Source organism: Centropristis striata, chromosome 3 (assembly GCF_030273125.1).
Source record: "Centropristis striata isolate RG_2023a ecotype Rhode Island chromosome 3, C.striata_1.0, whole genome shotgun sequence".
Classification (NCBI taxonomy): domain Eukaryota; kingdom Metazoa; phylum Chordata; class Actinopteri; order Perciformes; family Serranidae; genus Centropristis; species Centropristis striata.
In genome coordinates, this window is record NC_081519.1 from 9210104 (window position 1) to 9225305 (window position 15202).

A 15202-nucleotide genomic window follows, 5' to 3' on the forward strand; every position below is an offset into this window, starting at 1 on the left:
TTTTTTTTTTTACAATTTTAAGTATCTTTGATGCTGCAAAACACTTTTGACTTTTTTAAACTTTTGAATGCATATTATTTTTTGTATTTGGTAGTTGGAGTGGTCTTGTAAAGTCATCAGACTTAACAAAATAAACAGCAGTAACGTTTCAGTTCTCCACCAACGTAATAACTTGTTTTGGGACCTCTTGATCATAATAGGTCAAAATCAATCACTGAGCAACTAAAACAGTCTTCACAGCTTCCAACCAGTAACAAATATATCTTTTATTTATTTATTACACAAATAAACAATGAAGATATTTGAGATACAGTAGCAACATATAGATTTAAAACATGGTGACAGAAGAACAAAATATGCAAAGAATTACAAAGTAGGCAAAAACAAAAATATAAACTCCTCAATCACAGTGTTTCAAAGCCTAGTCCTAAGAAAAGGTACAATTTAATTGTTTTTTTTTCCTATTGGAAATCAGCTGCAAGACAAAATTTATGATGGTGGGTATATTCTGAAAAAAAGAAAGAAAAAGTTTACATTTAAAGGAATTGGCCAACTTGAAAAATAAACCCGTAATCACTCCATCTTTTTTTCCAAAATTTAAAGTGCAAAAGCTTTCTGATAACAGTTCAGTCTGAGCGGTTTTTGAGGGGGGATTTGCAGGGAACCAAATTAGTGAAAAACAATCTAATCTCAGGCAAACACAATAAGAATATTAATCAATTTGTGCCCAAAGAGTATGAGTGGGAAATGCCACGATATTTTGTCTGATTGAAGTCTGAGATCTGGTACCGACATACTTTAGGTTAGAATCTATCAGTACAGCTTTGAAATCACTTATTGGCAGTAAAATTCTGGAGCATATAGCTTGTTTTGAGTTCCTAGATACCAAATATTTGATTGTGCTCCTTGTGGTTTCTGCAGCCATTGGGACTACTGTATTTGCAATATACTCCAGTATATTTTAGGAAACAGCAGTCCCCATTTGCAGCCAAAGACTAAATAAGATAATATTAATTTTAAAAAATACTTTTCAGCCAAATTGTTGGATAGATTTAGAAATTTTCTTCAGATTAGATGAGCCCAGAGAACACTTCTAAAGGAAATGCAAGATCTTAGTGGTGGGCACAATTGGGTTAAGAACACACATCTCTCTTAAATTCCTATCTAATGGGACAATATACTTTCTTATTTAGTGTCCCTTACATAAACTGTGTTTTAGAACAAAAGATCAACTATAACTCCACATGCATGACAAAAACATTCTTGTACTTTTCTCTCGCTTTCATTTGATCAAACATGACCGAATAGGGAGTTTACTTATACCAGAACCTGGCTGAATGGCAAAATAAAGTAGAGAGTAACGTAATCAGATAGGCAGCAATGGCTCGGGAAGACATTTGTCAAGATCAATGAGGGAATATAACAGACAGCAGATCAAACTCCTCTGAAGCAAATATAAGACATCTGGGGAAGTATTTGCAACTGCTCTCTCGTCCAAAAAGTTTAATCTTATATTTCATGAATTCTGGCTTCTTTGCTTTTGAATAGAGTGCTGCAGGAAAAAGTCCTAAAATGAGTTAGCATTTTGTATTTCTGGTTCCTTTGTCTCAAAGTCAATGGGTTTGTTTTTTGTTAGATGCCTGAAAAAAAGTCTGTGGTAAACACAAGCTTAATAGATTTCACGTTTTGTTCCATGTCAGTATATACCTCACTGCTGAATTTTAAAGCTTCAACGTGTCTAAAAAAAGGCGGTTGCTAACAAGTGGCTGAATAATACTAGAGATTTTCGCTGACATTAAACGTCATCGTCAGCATAGTGGTGGTGATGTTCAAGTCAGGTGACCATGGTGTAGTTTCTTTATAGCCCAATGTCAACTTCCTACTTCTTGCAATTGCATTTATGCTTCAAAAATAATAAAGTTGGTGTTCATTTGTGAAGATTAGAGTTTATAATATGCAAGTGAAGAATCCCATTAGCTTTTTGTCGAGGGAACTAGCCGCGATGCTATCTTCTGGGTTGGCCCACAAAAATACATCGCTCCTGCGGCACTCTATAGTTTGGAATACAACACTGCTGTTCATACATTATTATTTTCCATCCACTTTCATGCCTCATTCCTCCTGGCTTTGGATCCTCTCCAGCAAATGCTGCTCTACTCGCAGGTTCATGCGACGGAGATCTTTCTGTACAGTGGGCTTATCATCCAGCTCCTCCTGGAGACACCGTGCTATTTCCAACCTCCTGAAGTCTTCTGCTCGAACCAGACGCCGAATAATCTGAAGAGCACGATCCTTCAGGCTGTAGACTGTGTAAAGCAAACAAATGTTGAGAAACTCTAAAGCAGAGACTTTCTTTCTTCAACAAAAAAGAAATTGAATGTAAATATAGCCCATTATACTTCATTAACAAATATTTCTTATGTAAAAAAAAAAAGAAGAAGCTTTAACTGAATCAAGATTAGTAATGTAGTACCTACCAATCAATGTATTTTTTAATGGAATATTGTGATTTTGAGCAGCACAAGCCAAATGCCTTTCAGTTTTTTTTGCAGTTTGGTAGAAGTATCAGTAAAAGAAATCTAAAAATCACTGACTCTACCTGATTACACTAAAGGCACAAAGTGGAAAACTATTAGTACTAATTTTTTCCCTTAAACCATTAGACTGAAAATTGTTCACAGCACTGTAACAACACCAGTTCTATGGCCTTTCAAAATCAACAAATACAATTTACTTTGGGTGTTGCTATTTATCAGGGAGTAGTAATAACTCATATTTGAAGTAATGTAGCTAATCTTACCTGGTAAAGTGATATTAGCAATTCTACCCTCTTCTGGTTTAGGAAGATACAGTTCTTTGCCGTTCACTTTCAGGGGCTCATCAGTCTCTGCATCTCTGAACATCCAGGGGTGACCTGGGTAAACATAAACACATAAAACATTTTCCCAAAATGAGTATGTGTAACACTACACCAAGTTATACCATTGCAAAGAGTATTTGTAAACTATGTTATTGCTAATTTTACTTACACGTCTTCAGTGGTGGAATGTAACTAAGTACATTTACTCAAGTACAATTTTGAAGTACTCCATTTTATGTAACTTTATCTTCTACTCCACTAAAACTTGAGGCAAATATTATACTTTATGAATGAAAACAATTCTTTTAATTACTTCTCTGACAAAATAAACACAATATTTCTGAGGTAGGGTGTAACTGCAAAACACATATGCATAAATATACAAAAACTACTAAATTTATCCTCTCTCCCTGATCTTTAACAAGTTAAAGAGAATCCCTTTATATTACTAGGGTAAACTGTGCATACAAAAATGAACAACTGAAATGACATATAATGTTAAATTACAAAAAAAAAAAATTTGATTTTGAAAACAAATCCCACATCAAAATAACTTAATGAATAACACAAGTAAATAAAATACCTTCAAATAAGGCTTGCATAATGTTCCTAGTATTTCTTTTCAGGAAGATCAGCATCAGCTGAGATCTCTGCAAATTCACAATGTCCTCAGTTGGCAAGCTAGCTATATGTAAACAAGCTAATGTTTGCTACATGTTAGCTAATAATCACTTTTGTCCTCTTAAAAGTTCAGTTTTTGGGTTTGCCAGATTGAAACACTTAGTTCTGGTTCTTTAACTTGTTGGTAGAGCATTTCAGCATACAGCAGCTGTAGCTGTTCAAAAAAACAGTGTGGTATTGGTACTTTTACTGAAGTAAGGGATCTGCATACAATATTGGAGAAGCAGCCTTACCGATGAAGGTGTTCATGTCTTGTCTGGTCCCTGGCTGTAGATTGACGTAGTCCCGAGGCTCCCCGCGGTAATCTATCCATAGTGGCCGTACGACACGGGGGCTGCGGTTATGAAACACGGCATTAATGGGTATCCGACTGTTCAGGGAGCGGACCAGGGGCAGAGACTGCTCTCCCTCTTGAGGCATAATTAACGTTTATCTGTTAGCGCTGTGAGATTAGCCGTTTAGCTGGAGCTAGCTAGCAGCAAATTGGCAACATATCCATGTATGTGACAAGTTGTCGACACCCGGAGATTGTAGAATCAATAATGAGTGTATTATTTAGTTTCTACAATTGTCTTACATCGTCTAGATGTATAAAAAAGGACTACGAGCAACTATTTTAGTAACAAAACGGTTAGCTAACCGTCGACTCAACTTTGTTTACAGTCCCTCTTCCTGAGACGTGACGTAACACTGTTATGAGCTGTGATTGGTCGAGAGGCATGATGACGTCTAGATCTCGCTGAGGATGTTTTATATATATATACACACACACATATATATATATATATATATATATATATATATATATATATATATATAGTTTTATCTGTAACAGAGATTAAGACAATACTTTATAGTGCTTTAAGATGAACGTTCAATCAAATATGTTTAATCAAGGTCAATATAAGATTTTAATATGAGGAAAATTCTATAGAAAAAAGGGTCTTCCTATGTCAAAATTGTTATGTTCTTATGTTAAAAACAGACCAAAACAATGTTAAGACCTTTAAGTAATCAAATAATGTTAAAATATAAAAGATATGCTCTATACAATTAAATGTAATGTTACGATTAATCTGCCCCACTATATAAAGTTATCTTAATGACTACCTCTATCAATACGATTATGCACGTCGTGAAATAATATGAAATTAATGCACTTATAATATGTTTAATTAAACAACAATTGAGGTAATTCTATCCTGCCTAATAATCACTTATCCCTTAATCAGTTCTTGTACTGCCACCGTACTTTTAATTTTCACAACTGTTAATATAGGCTACATAATAAAAGTGAGTAAACAAAGAATATTATTATTATCTAATCACCTCACACCCCCTTCAAACACATTGCCCGAATAAAAATCATTATTTTTTCATTATATCAAACACAATGAGCTCAGGCTCTTTTTTTTCCACCTTTAAAGAATAATAAGACTTGCTCAAAACAACAGTAGACACATTTTTAAGATTATTTCAGTTAAAGATTATTTATAATTTTTTATCTACTAGGAAAATGCTTAAAATGTGGGGTATTGTTGAGTCGGATGGGTATCGTTTTTGTTCAATGGAACCTGAATCAACAATACATCTTTTTTGGTATTGTCATGTTGTCTCTGTCTTTTGGAGGGAGGTTCAGAGGATGTGTACTGGATTGAAGTTGAGTTTTGAATGTGATTTCTTTTCTGTTTTACTGTTACAGAGACAAGCAGTTATTTTATTAATTCAATTTATTTATTTTTAAAGCTGTCAATGCAGATTCTTTGAATAATAATCAATTTAGGATGCTTATTAAACGCTATTTTTGTTTTGGAAGGTTATATTGCTAATAGGAATGGTGATGTTGGACGGTATTTGGAAAGGTGGGAAAGGTTTATTGAAGTCGAAGGCTGGCATTTAACTTAACCCTTTATTATTTTTCTCTTAGGTTATCAAGTTTACTGATATACTGTATGTTTTATGTGGTAATTATGTTTGATGTTTGTTTGTGTCTTGTTTAGATTTAATGTGTTAAAGTTCTTATTTATTATTGTAGTTTTATTTATTTATTTAGGTTGGTTTTGTGATTTTGTTGTTGTTGTTCTTTTTTTAATTATTATTATTATTTTACTGTGTTTGTCCATTGGTGATTTATGTTGTGTTTTGTTTAAATTATTTTTTTTTTAAAAAGAAAAAAAAGAATAATAAAACTTATTTTCCTGGTGGTGATCACAGTAAGCTCCACCCAGTTTCATCCTCATATAAAACACAAGGGCACAGCTGTACGGCCCTCCTCCTCCCTTGAGATTATTCCCAACCTGAGCTCGACCACAGCAGCATCAATTCACCTCCGGCAATATTTGAAATAGAACATATAAAAGGTAGGCAGAAATACCTGTCATTATTTAACTTATAGGTAATTTATAACAAGTAAAACTTTTCTCCAAAATTAAAAGTGCTAAAAACCTCAGTTATTACGTGACATACTCACTTCTTACCTGGCAAAAGTTTTCAGATTAATTTTGTTTTGGAAAAATTACGAGTTTCAATATTATTTTGTTCCCAACCATCCTGTTTATCGCCCAGTTGGCAGGTCTCGACCCAAACACAATGTTTCCTCTGAATGACAGTAACTTTGTGGACGCGGAGGACGTGCCGAGAGACGAGACTCTGGCCACGCTGGAGATCGCCCTCCTCAGTATCATCTTTTTCAGCGCCGCCATCCTCAACACCTCCCTGCTGCTCGTCCTCTGGAGACAGCGCAAACAGATGTCTAGGATGCGCGTCTTTGTCTTCCACCTGTGCGTGGCGGACCTGGTGGTCGCTTTCTTCCAGGTGTGTCCGCAGCTCATGTGGGACATCACTGACAGATTCGTCGGCCCGGACCTGGTGTGCCGCCTGGTGAAGTACCTCCAAGTCCTCGGCATGTTTTCATCCACTTACATGATCGTGGTGATGACAGTTGACCGGTACCAAGCTGTGTGCAACCCGATGGTGAAGTTCCAGCGGACAAGTACAAGACTTAACATCCCCGTGTGCTTGGCGTGGGGTGTTTCTCTGCTTGGCAGCCTGCCACAGGTGTTTATTTTCTCCCAGGTCGAGGTTGCACCTGGTGTGTTTGACTGCTGGGCTGAATTTATCCAGCCGTGGGGGCTGCAGACTTACATCACTTGGACCACGCTGGTCATCTTCATTTTACCTGTTGCCACAGTTGTTTTCTGTCAAGTGCGCATCTGCCGAGCCATCCAGATCAACCTCTACCAAAAGACTCAACAGCAGAGCAACGTGGGTCTCCCTCTGCCATCCAGAGCCAGCGGGGTGGCCGGGATGTCCAAGGCCAGGGTGAAGACGCTGAAGATGACGGTGGTCATCGTGCTGGCTTACATTGTCTGCTGGGCTCCTTTCTTCACTGTCCAGCTCTGGTCCGCCTGGGACACAAATGCTCCCAAAGAAAGTAAGTAAGCAAATACAGTCATGGAAAAAATAATACACCATTGTTTTCTTCAATTTCTTGTTCATTTTAATGCCTGGTACAACTAAAGATATATTTGTTATAATAACCAAAATCATTATCAAGGAAACCATGGAAAATGTCTAGATATCAGCTCTTAAATTAAACTCTTATGAGCTATTTTTGTTGTTACCATTATATTTGTCCAAACAAATGTACCTAGTTGTACCAGGCATTAAAATGAACAAGAAAGCAAGGAGAAAACAAGGGTGGTCTAATAATTTTTCCATGACTGTATGTGTAGCTTGTCCTCGGTGTGCTGTGGTTTTACTGTGCTTTTCTTTCTTGTTTTCTTTCTAAAACATGATTAAAGCTATCCGGGACGTGCGCATTTACGCACAAAACCCATAAGATATTCAGAGGTGCCAGATGACACATCTTTGCACTCACATGATTATTTGCACTTCTTCTGTCCTTCCAGCTGCCACATTCACCGTCCTGATGTTGCTGGCCAGTCTGAACAGCTGCGCGAACCCCTGCATTTACCTCCTGTTCAGCGGTCAGCTTCCCAAGAGGCTGGTGTCGCTCCTGTGCCAGCGGCAGTCCGACGGTAAGGATTTGATCCATGAAGACGCGACGCTGGTGAGCACGCTGTACATGAGCTTCAAAAACGTCTCTGAGTCAAAATGAAGGAACCGCGTTACAACCTGGGAATGGGAAAAGCCGGTCGGTGCTCCAAGCAGAGCTGCGTCTGAGCCCGGTGTGCATTAGAAAGACTGTTTGTTCTGAGCAGAAGACATGGAGATAAGACAAATAGTTTATCTATCAGGGTCTCTGACAGATGAAACTGTGGTATGTCATGGGGGCATTCAGCAAAAGCACACCTGGAATGTGTGGCCACGAGTGAGGACTGCGCGCCAGATGTTGCTGGATGTTGACAGATAATAAGTGCTGTTGTGTTGGACTGCGGGGCCAGTGGGCTCTGTAGAGAACATCATTATGATGTGACAATAAAAAAAAATAGTAGAAGCTGTATTTGGACTTCAGGGACCCTTTTCCCTTTCATACAGACTGAATGATTGGATCTCAGACAATGCTGTTAAAGGTATATTATGCAGGATTTTGTACTAATACTTATAGGAGTAATCCCTCTCAGTCATCACTTATGACCCAGTAGAAGGGTGGTCTGCTGTTTGTATTCAAGCAGAAAGTGATGATTCCTGCATAGTATGCCTTTAAGGATAAAGAAAAACTAAGAATCCAGCTGTATTGTTGTTTTGTGTGTAAGAAATACTGGTATTTCATGAACTTTTGAGCAAAATGCCTGTAATTGTACAATATATCACATTATACGACAGTCTTTTGAGTTGAGCTAAGAGACCTTAAGGGATACAAAAGACTGTTATTATATATATATATATATATATATATATATATATATATATATATATATATATATATATATATATAAAACAGCTATAATATAATATATATAAAACAGCTATAATATAATATATATAAAACAGCTATAATATATAATATATATATATATATATATAATATATTATAGCTGTTTTTCCAAAGATTATTATTACAACTTTTTAAATCATGAAATACAACTATTTGTGTGTTTGCCTTTAAAAAAACTGTTGCAACATTACTGTATAAAAATAATTTAATGTTCTCTGTGGTGAAAAACACTGGGTGTTTGTAAAATATTGTTCAGGCGATAACCAAGTGAGGAAGTGAGGAATAAAGTCATATTCTCACAACTGCTTTGCCTTTTTTTTTATGTATAATCTAATGACAAAGTAAGAATATAATTATGACCAATATTTAAACAATATGAAGTAAAAAGATAACTCTGTTTTTTTAATTTATATTCCAGTTTTCAGTGTGTAATAAACAGATTTAAACCAAGTGTGCATGATCTGCTGGTATGGGCATCAGGAGATTTTCACATTGAAGTAGCAGCATACCAAACCCCTGACAGCCTGAAAAATGTCACACATGTTCACATAATACACATAGAGGGAATGTGGCCCATTTATTTTCCACTTCACCTAGACAGTATAAAGCCATCATTTCCTTCCAGCCATTATTTTGAACAGCTAGGGAACAAATGCTCCATCATTAGTGCAGGCTGATGGCAGTTAGTGTCATTAGTGTCTGTTGCAGTGTGACTTTGCTTTGGTGGATTTTTTGTTACTATAGCTACAACAGTGGTTGAACTGAGAATATTAATCGCTCAGTACTTTCTTGACTTCAGGCCGGAGTTTCTAGCTTTTGCTCGTCAGCAGTTATGTAATCTTATTGTGTTTGATGGTATTGTATTTTATCATTTGTGTTGTTAGTTAGTTAGTTAGTTAGTTAGTTGTTGCATCACCTGTTTAAGGCAACATTTGTTTCTGCCATATTATCAGCAGGATAGTGTGACAACATGTAGTTGGGGATTTCTTGGACAGCCACCTGGTGTTTTTGAAGCTTTCTGCTCGTGAGGATTTTTTTTTGGTTGTCCCTTCCCAGACCTTTGGTTGCTTTTAGCCCTAAAGTTTAACAAAAAAAAAAAAAAGGTAAACTGATAAAAAAAACTGAGTTGGCTGAGTTGGAGCCTGGTTGAACACACTGGAGGAGGTGGTGGAGAGATGCACTGTCAAGATGTTCAAGTCCATCTTGAAATACCCGGATCATCCGCTACATAAAACCTTTATGGACCAAAAAAACAGCAGTGGGCGGCTCCTCTCTCTCCGTTGCAGGACGGAGAGATATAGAAGATCTGTTAGAGATTAATAAAATTAGGAATAATCTGCATTATGACCTTTAGCAAAATGTTGGTTAGAAATGTATTTAGCAAAGCATAAAACACACATTTTATATGCCAGGCACAGCGCACAGAAAAAAGAGGTATGCACAGAAAGGACATACTGATAACGCTTTGCACATAACCACATATTTGATCAATTACATGAAAAACTGAAGCAGTCTGTGCTGCAATTCAAGGTCATGAGCCCTGGTGGAGATAGACACTGACGATCACTAGACAAGATACAGAAGTGTGTTGTTAGCTTTTTTCTTCCACAGGGCGGTGACCGGAAGCTGAAACACCAAGAGGCTAGGACTAGCCTGCGTGCCAACAAAATAAGCAGGTCAAAGTTTAAACCAGGGTGCTGCCCCAACAGTTTTTGACCAATCAGATAGTTGCACATTCTCGTTAAAAACTGTGTAAAAGTAAGAATGGGCATCCTTTTCTGGGAGGTAGTTACAGCTTACTGCTTAGCAGCCTGTGATTTCTGAACGGAGATAGTCCATGTACATGCTCACTCTTTCATTATTGTCTTAATAAATAATCCTCTCATCTGTTCTGCAAAAAAACTAACTCTAGCAGATCCTTCACTTCTACATCAATCAGGGCTGTCTAATTATTCAAGAGCTAACAGACTAACTGAAATTCCCCTCAGGGAAAAATAAAGTAATTTTGATTTGATTTTTGATTTTGCTTGAGGACACTTCGGATTTTTAGAGCTACTTTAAGTCATTTACATTAACGGTGAACATGAATTTAAATGCTAAAAACTCTATATATCTATATCTCAGTACTTAATGTCTATTTCATTGCTCTCTTGTTCTCCTCAATTATTGAGTTGTTTGTTTTTCCATGAAGCGAGTTAACCAAATAACCCAGGCTTATTTCTGTTAGTCTGACTCATTTTCAGGTCATTCGGTTCCATAAAGCAAATTCAACTTGAGTTTCTCAGCATGACTTGCCATAGTAACTAAGCCTGAACTATGCTGAATTTGCTTTATGGAACCAAATAAACTGAAAATGAGTCAAATTAACCACAATAAGTCTGGTTTTAGGGATCAGGTAGACCCTGTAGAAGAAAATCTTTTTTCTCTTTTAATTTCAATATAATAGAACCCCTCTTGTTTGATGTTTGAGTTAGACTGAGTTAGATACTCTACATATTCGTAAAACTATTCCCTATCTTGTTTTGTAAATATATATATATTGTATATTTTGCTTGTGGTTATAATAATGAACAAATACATTTACAGAGGTCAGTTGTTTTGCCACAAAGGGTTTTAAAAATATCCTGCTGTTGGAGAGCAACAAGCTACAACTGTACATTAGCCAGCATTTAGTTTCTCTGCCAACATGACAGTTAATCTTTCTCCTGTTGCAGTAACGCTGTACAGCAGAGGAAGAGCGGTCCTCTTATAAATAAAATGAAGTCAAGCACTTTAATGTTCCACAAGCAAAGGAAGTGTTAGAGAGTGACTTCATTCCCGATGATCTCGTGGTTTGACATGGTTGAGGTAAACATTTCTGATATGAACCATACAGTCACCATGTATGTATGTTTTTTTCAACACTGTCATAGAGGTGTAAATTAAATTAAATGTTAAACACTGAGGTCATAGTTAAAGGCAGTGTTATACTGGACTGTTTTATATTCAGAGGTGTTTCAGTGATTACGTTCACATACACAAAGGAGGGCAGAATATTAAACACATCTCTGAAAACCATCACTAACCTCAATGCCAAAATGTGAAAAATCAAACATTATAGGTATCAGTCTTTATATCTGAACAGCTGTATTGGATTACATTAGACTCAATTAGGCTGTTCAGGTGTTCCGATCATTGAGTGTGTGTGTTTAAATGTAAAGGCTTATTTAAAATATCTAGAAATAACATCTGGAAGGAAATCGTGGCTTCGTCCTCACCTCTGTTAGCCTTTAATTTCGAACCTCCAGGCGGTCTGGCAACCAGGGAGGTTTCTTAGCCCTGTTTTAGGGATCCAATCACAGAGCGGGGAGGGACGGCAAGACGATGACGCGTACTACTCAGCTTGTAGTTTTCCGGATCCAACATGGCTACTGCAGACGCGAAACTTTCTTTAGCTGTAGACGGTGTTTTAAATAGTTTAGAGCGAAAGTTGAAAGGCGAAAGGTCTCTCAGCGGCTCCGCTGTCCCCCGGCTCGGAGCCAGATCACCGGTAGCGATGGCTAGCGGCGCTACATAACGCCAAGCCGGCGAGACCGTCGGTCACCGCCGGTGATCTCGCTACGAGCCGGGGGACAGCGGAGCCCCCAGAGACCCGCAGCAGCTTGTTTATTGCCCATAAAATCAGTGGATGTGTGTGGCTGAATGACATGAGGGAAAAAAAAGCGTGAAAATAAATAATCTTGCAGAAAGCGAGAACTGGAGAAGCAAAGCAGCAAGCAACACTCTCTCACAGACACACACACAACAAACATCCATTTCTGTTGCTCTACTACGTCATCTGGTATAACTGATACAATTGGCTAAGAGCTACCTACAGACGCTTTTGATAGACATTCTAAGCGCCCAATAAACGGCTCCGGAGGATCGTAAACCACACCTCCTCTACGGAGAAATGAACGGCAGGTGTCCAGACCAAATCTCAAATGAGATTTGGTCTGGTGTTAGCCAGGCTACACCTCTGTGCCTTTTTCAAATGATTTTGGGGACTTTTTTTTACTGAAAATTTAATCAAGATTGTGAAGCACAGTGGTGTGTTTTTCGTCAAGTTTTCAGGGTTTTGTTTCTTAATTGACTGAAAAAATAAATAGAAGTAGTAAAATTGAAAGTGTGATAAAGGTAACAGGTTTGTGTTTTTGTTGAGTTGCTTGCAAAACTGCTGATTTGAAGGTCTGTGTTGTCCACTGCCACCGTTTACTCTCCAAACAGAGAGAGGCCATAAACACATAATCATTTTTACCAGCCACAACAGTGACGCTGGTGTTTTCAACCGGCGAGTCTATGTGTGTGTGGGGGTCATCATGGTAATTTTTTGGAGTAATTTTGTTTCCAGACACAATCCTCTGTTAATCGTGATTTCTTTTTCATTGTGATATAATTGGAAGAGATTGATTAATAAAGTTTTGATAAGATATACACTTTATCTGTCATTAATAAATCACTGTCACAATCATTCCAAGGAAAGAGGTAAAAAATGTTTTATTCCAACTTTATGAGTGACCGTGTATGTGGTCCTAGAGACACTTACTGTAGCGGGAACACCACAAACAGTGGTGGTTCTACACAGGGGCCTCCAGGGGCCACTGCCCCTGTGAAGAAGCCCTTGGCCCCTGCTGTGGCCCCTGTGTCAAATTAATAATAAAATGATCAATTTATAACAATGAACGACAGAATAATTCTTACCTATTTTTTGTTCAAACAATATCTCATTGTACACAAAAGGAACCCAGAATGTGTACACTGTATAATAGTTTAATTGTGCAATAAAAGCTAAATATAAAGATCATTCTCACTGTACTGCACTTTCAAAGTAAAAAAAAGTAATTGTGCACAAAAATGAGAAATGTCATTGTCGTACAAAAATAACTGTTAATGTTGGTAAGTCTCAGTGTTTCAATCAATGTAGTTCTTCCAAATATGATATTTTAGCTAAAATAAAGGTTTTGAATGCTTAAATATCATTTTTGACGATTTTTAATGTGCCCCTCTGATTAAACACTGGCCCCTCCTTGGCCCCCACAGTAAAATTGGTCTAGAACCGCCACTGGCCACAGAAGTTTGAAAAGTGTAGTAGTCTGAGCAAGAACACGGGAAGTGGCCCTGGCCTGAGTGATGTCGTGGCTGGTGTGATGCCAATGCAGGACGGTCTTTGATTAAAACAAGCAGCACTATTAAACTCATAACCATAACACGATATGCATCAGCGTAAACAGATCCTCCATTTATCAAATGGACCAACATTTAATTCATAACAACAACTCCTGATGATGAGAAATTGAAATGCAGACAGCAGGCATGTTAACTGCTCATGTTTAGAATTATTTTTCACTTATATCAATTAGTCTGTGTTCTCCAACAAAATCAAACATTTTATATTCCTGGAGGAAATCGTCACAAAACAAGTGTAGCATCTAAAGTCTTACTGTGGCCTACTTCAGAAGGTAAACTGTTGCATAACTAGATGGAGATATATTGTACTTTCTGTGCCTAAATACCAAATATAAATTTAGGCAAACAAAATGAATTAATCATTGATGATTTTGATAAATGGCTATTTGTTTTATGTCATTTATCAAGCAAAAACATTCACTGGTTCTGATTCCTCAACTGTGACAATTTGCTGATTTTTTCTATGATCAAAGAAAACTAGTCTTTTGAAGAGTTCATTTTGGGTTCTGGGAGACGGTGATATGCATATTTCTCTGACGTTTTTCCCACTAAACATTAGACGTGGGGGGAAAAAATCGATACAGCATACTTTCTGTGGCAATATTATATCGATTCATGTTCGCCAAGTATCGATATTTAGCATTCCGTTCATCAGTATTTTCGCCTTCCTCACTTTTAGGGATATACTGGAGATACATATGAAACTAGAATATCTAATGAATCTATAGGCACCAGGTGCGTCAGGATATCATGTTGCGAAGTTGTCGAAATAATGCTGCAAAAAATTTGAGAGCAGTGAAGCTTAAAGTTGAGGAAAGTTTGAGAAAATACTGCAGTTGTTGTCGTCCATAAATGTTTGATATCAGTTCAGTTTGACTGAACTTTGTTGGTCAGTCTGTGGGTTTGACTCTCATTGTGGAGAAATAAAAACACTGAAGTGAGATGATTAGACTGAGAATTTTCTCTTATTTGACAAAACAACTGTTGATTGAATTTAATTTTGTCCGTGCAGTTAAACAGTTAAATCACAATATATTGTGTTGCAAAACTCACCATATCGCAAAATGCTTAAAATCACAATAATATCGTATCGGGACTCAAGAATCAGGATAAAATTGTATCCTGCGGCCTCTGCTGATTAACACCTCTAAAAACATTAACTGAACAATAATTAAAGGATTATAATGGTAGACTTAAACACTTTTCAGTGGGTAATAGTTCAAGGTTAAGCAAAATTTTAGAAGAAGGCCAAAACACAGTACAAAACAGATTAATAATACAAGGAACTTTACTAGAGAGAAGCTGGGAGGCACAACGACTGGTCACAAAAACAAGTCAGGAACAACATATTGCATGTCCCAAACCTCGTCCACATCATTACTATGTTGTTCTCAGCAGGACACACACGTGGTAACACGTGACTCCTCTCCCACTCAAGAGACTTATTAGCCTCGTACTGTGCCTGCATGCCAATTTTGGCTCTGCTCATGTGTATCTGCATGATAATTAATTCACTATAAAGTCAATATATGCAGACTCACGGGAGCACACAAACA

General features: G+C 37.3%; 2 protein-coding genes across 2 annotated transcripts; one reads left to right on the top strand and one right to left on the bottom strand.

The window, feature by feature from the left end:
• Positions 1–241: 241 nt before the first annotated feature.
• Positions 242–4240, bottom strand: vhl (von Hippel-Lindau tumor suppressor). Its single transcript, XM_059328722.1, has 3 exons — positions 3775–4240; positions 2801–2914; positions 242–2306 (listed from the first exon to the last, which is right to left on the bottom strand). Exons 1-3 carry the CDS (start codon positions 3959–3961, stop codon positions 2113–2115), a joined length of 495 nt encoding a protein of 164 aa, XP_059184705.1. The 5' UTR covers positions 3962–4240; the 3' UTR covers positions 242–2112.
• Positions 4241–6081: 1841 nt separating this feature from the next.
• LOC131967844 (oxytocin receptor-like) lies at positions 6082–7753 on the top strand. Its single transcript, XM_059328721.1, has 2 exons — positions 6082–6974; positions 7453–7753. The coding sequence occupies exons 1-2, from the start codon at positions 6131–6133 to the stop codon at positions 7659–7661; spliced, it is 1053 nt and encodes a 350-aa protein (XP_059184704.1). The 5' UTR covers positions 6082–6130; the 3' UTR covers positions 7662–7753.
• The last annotated feature ends 7449 nt before the right edge of the window (positions 7754–15202 follow it).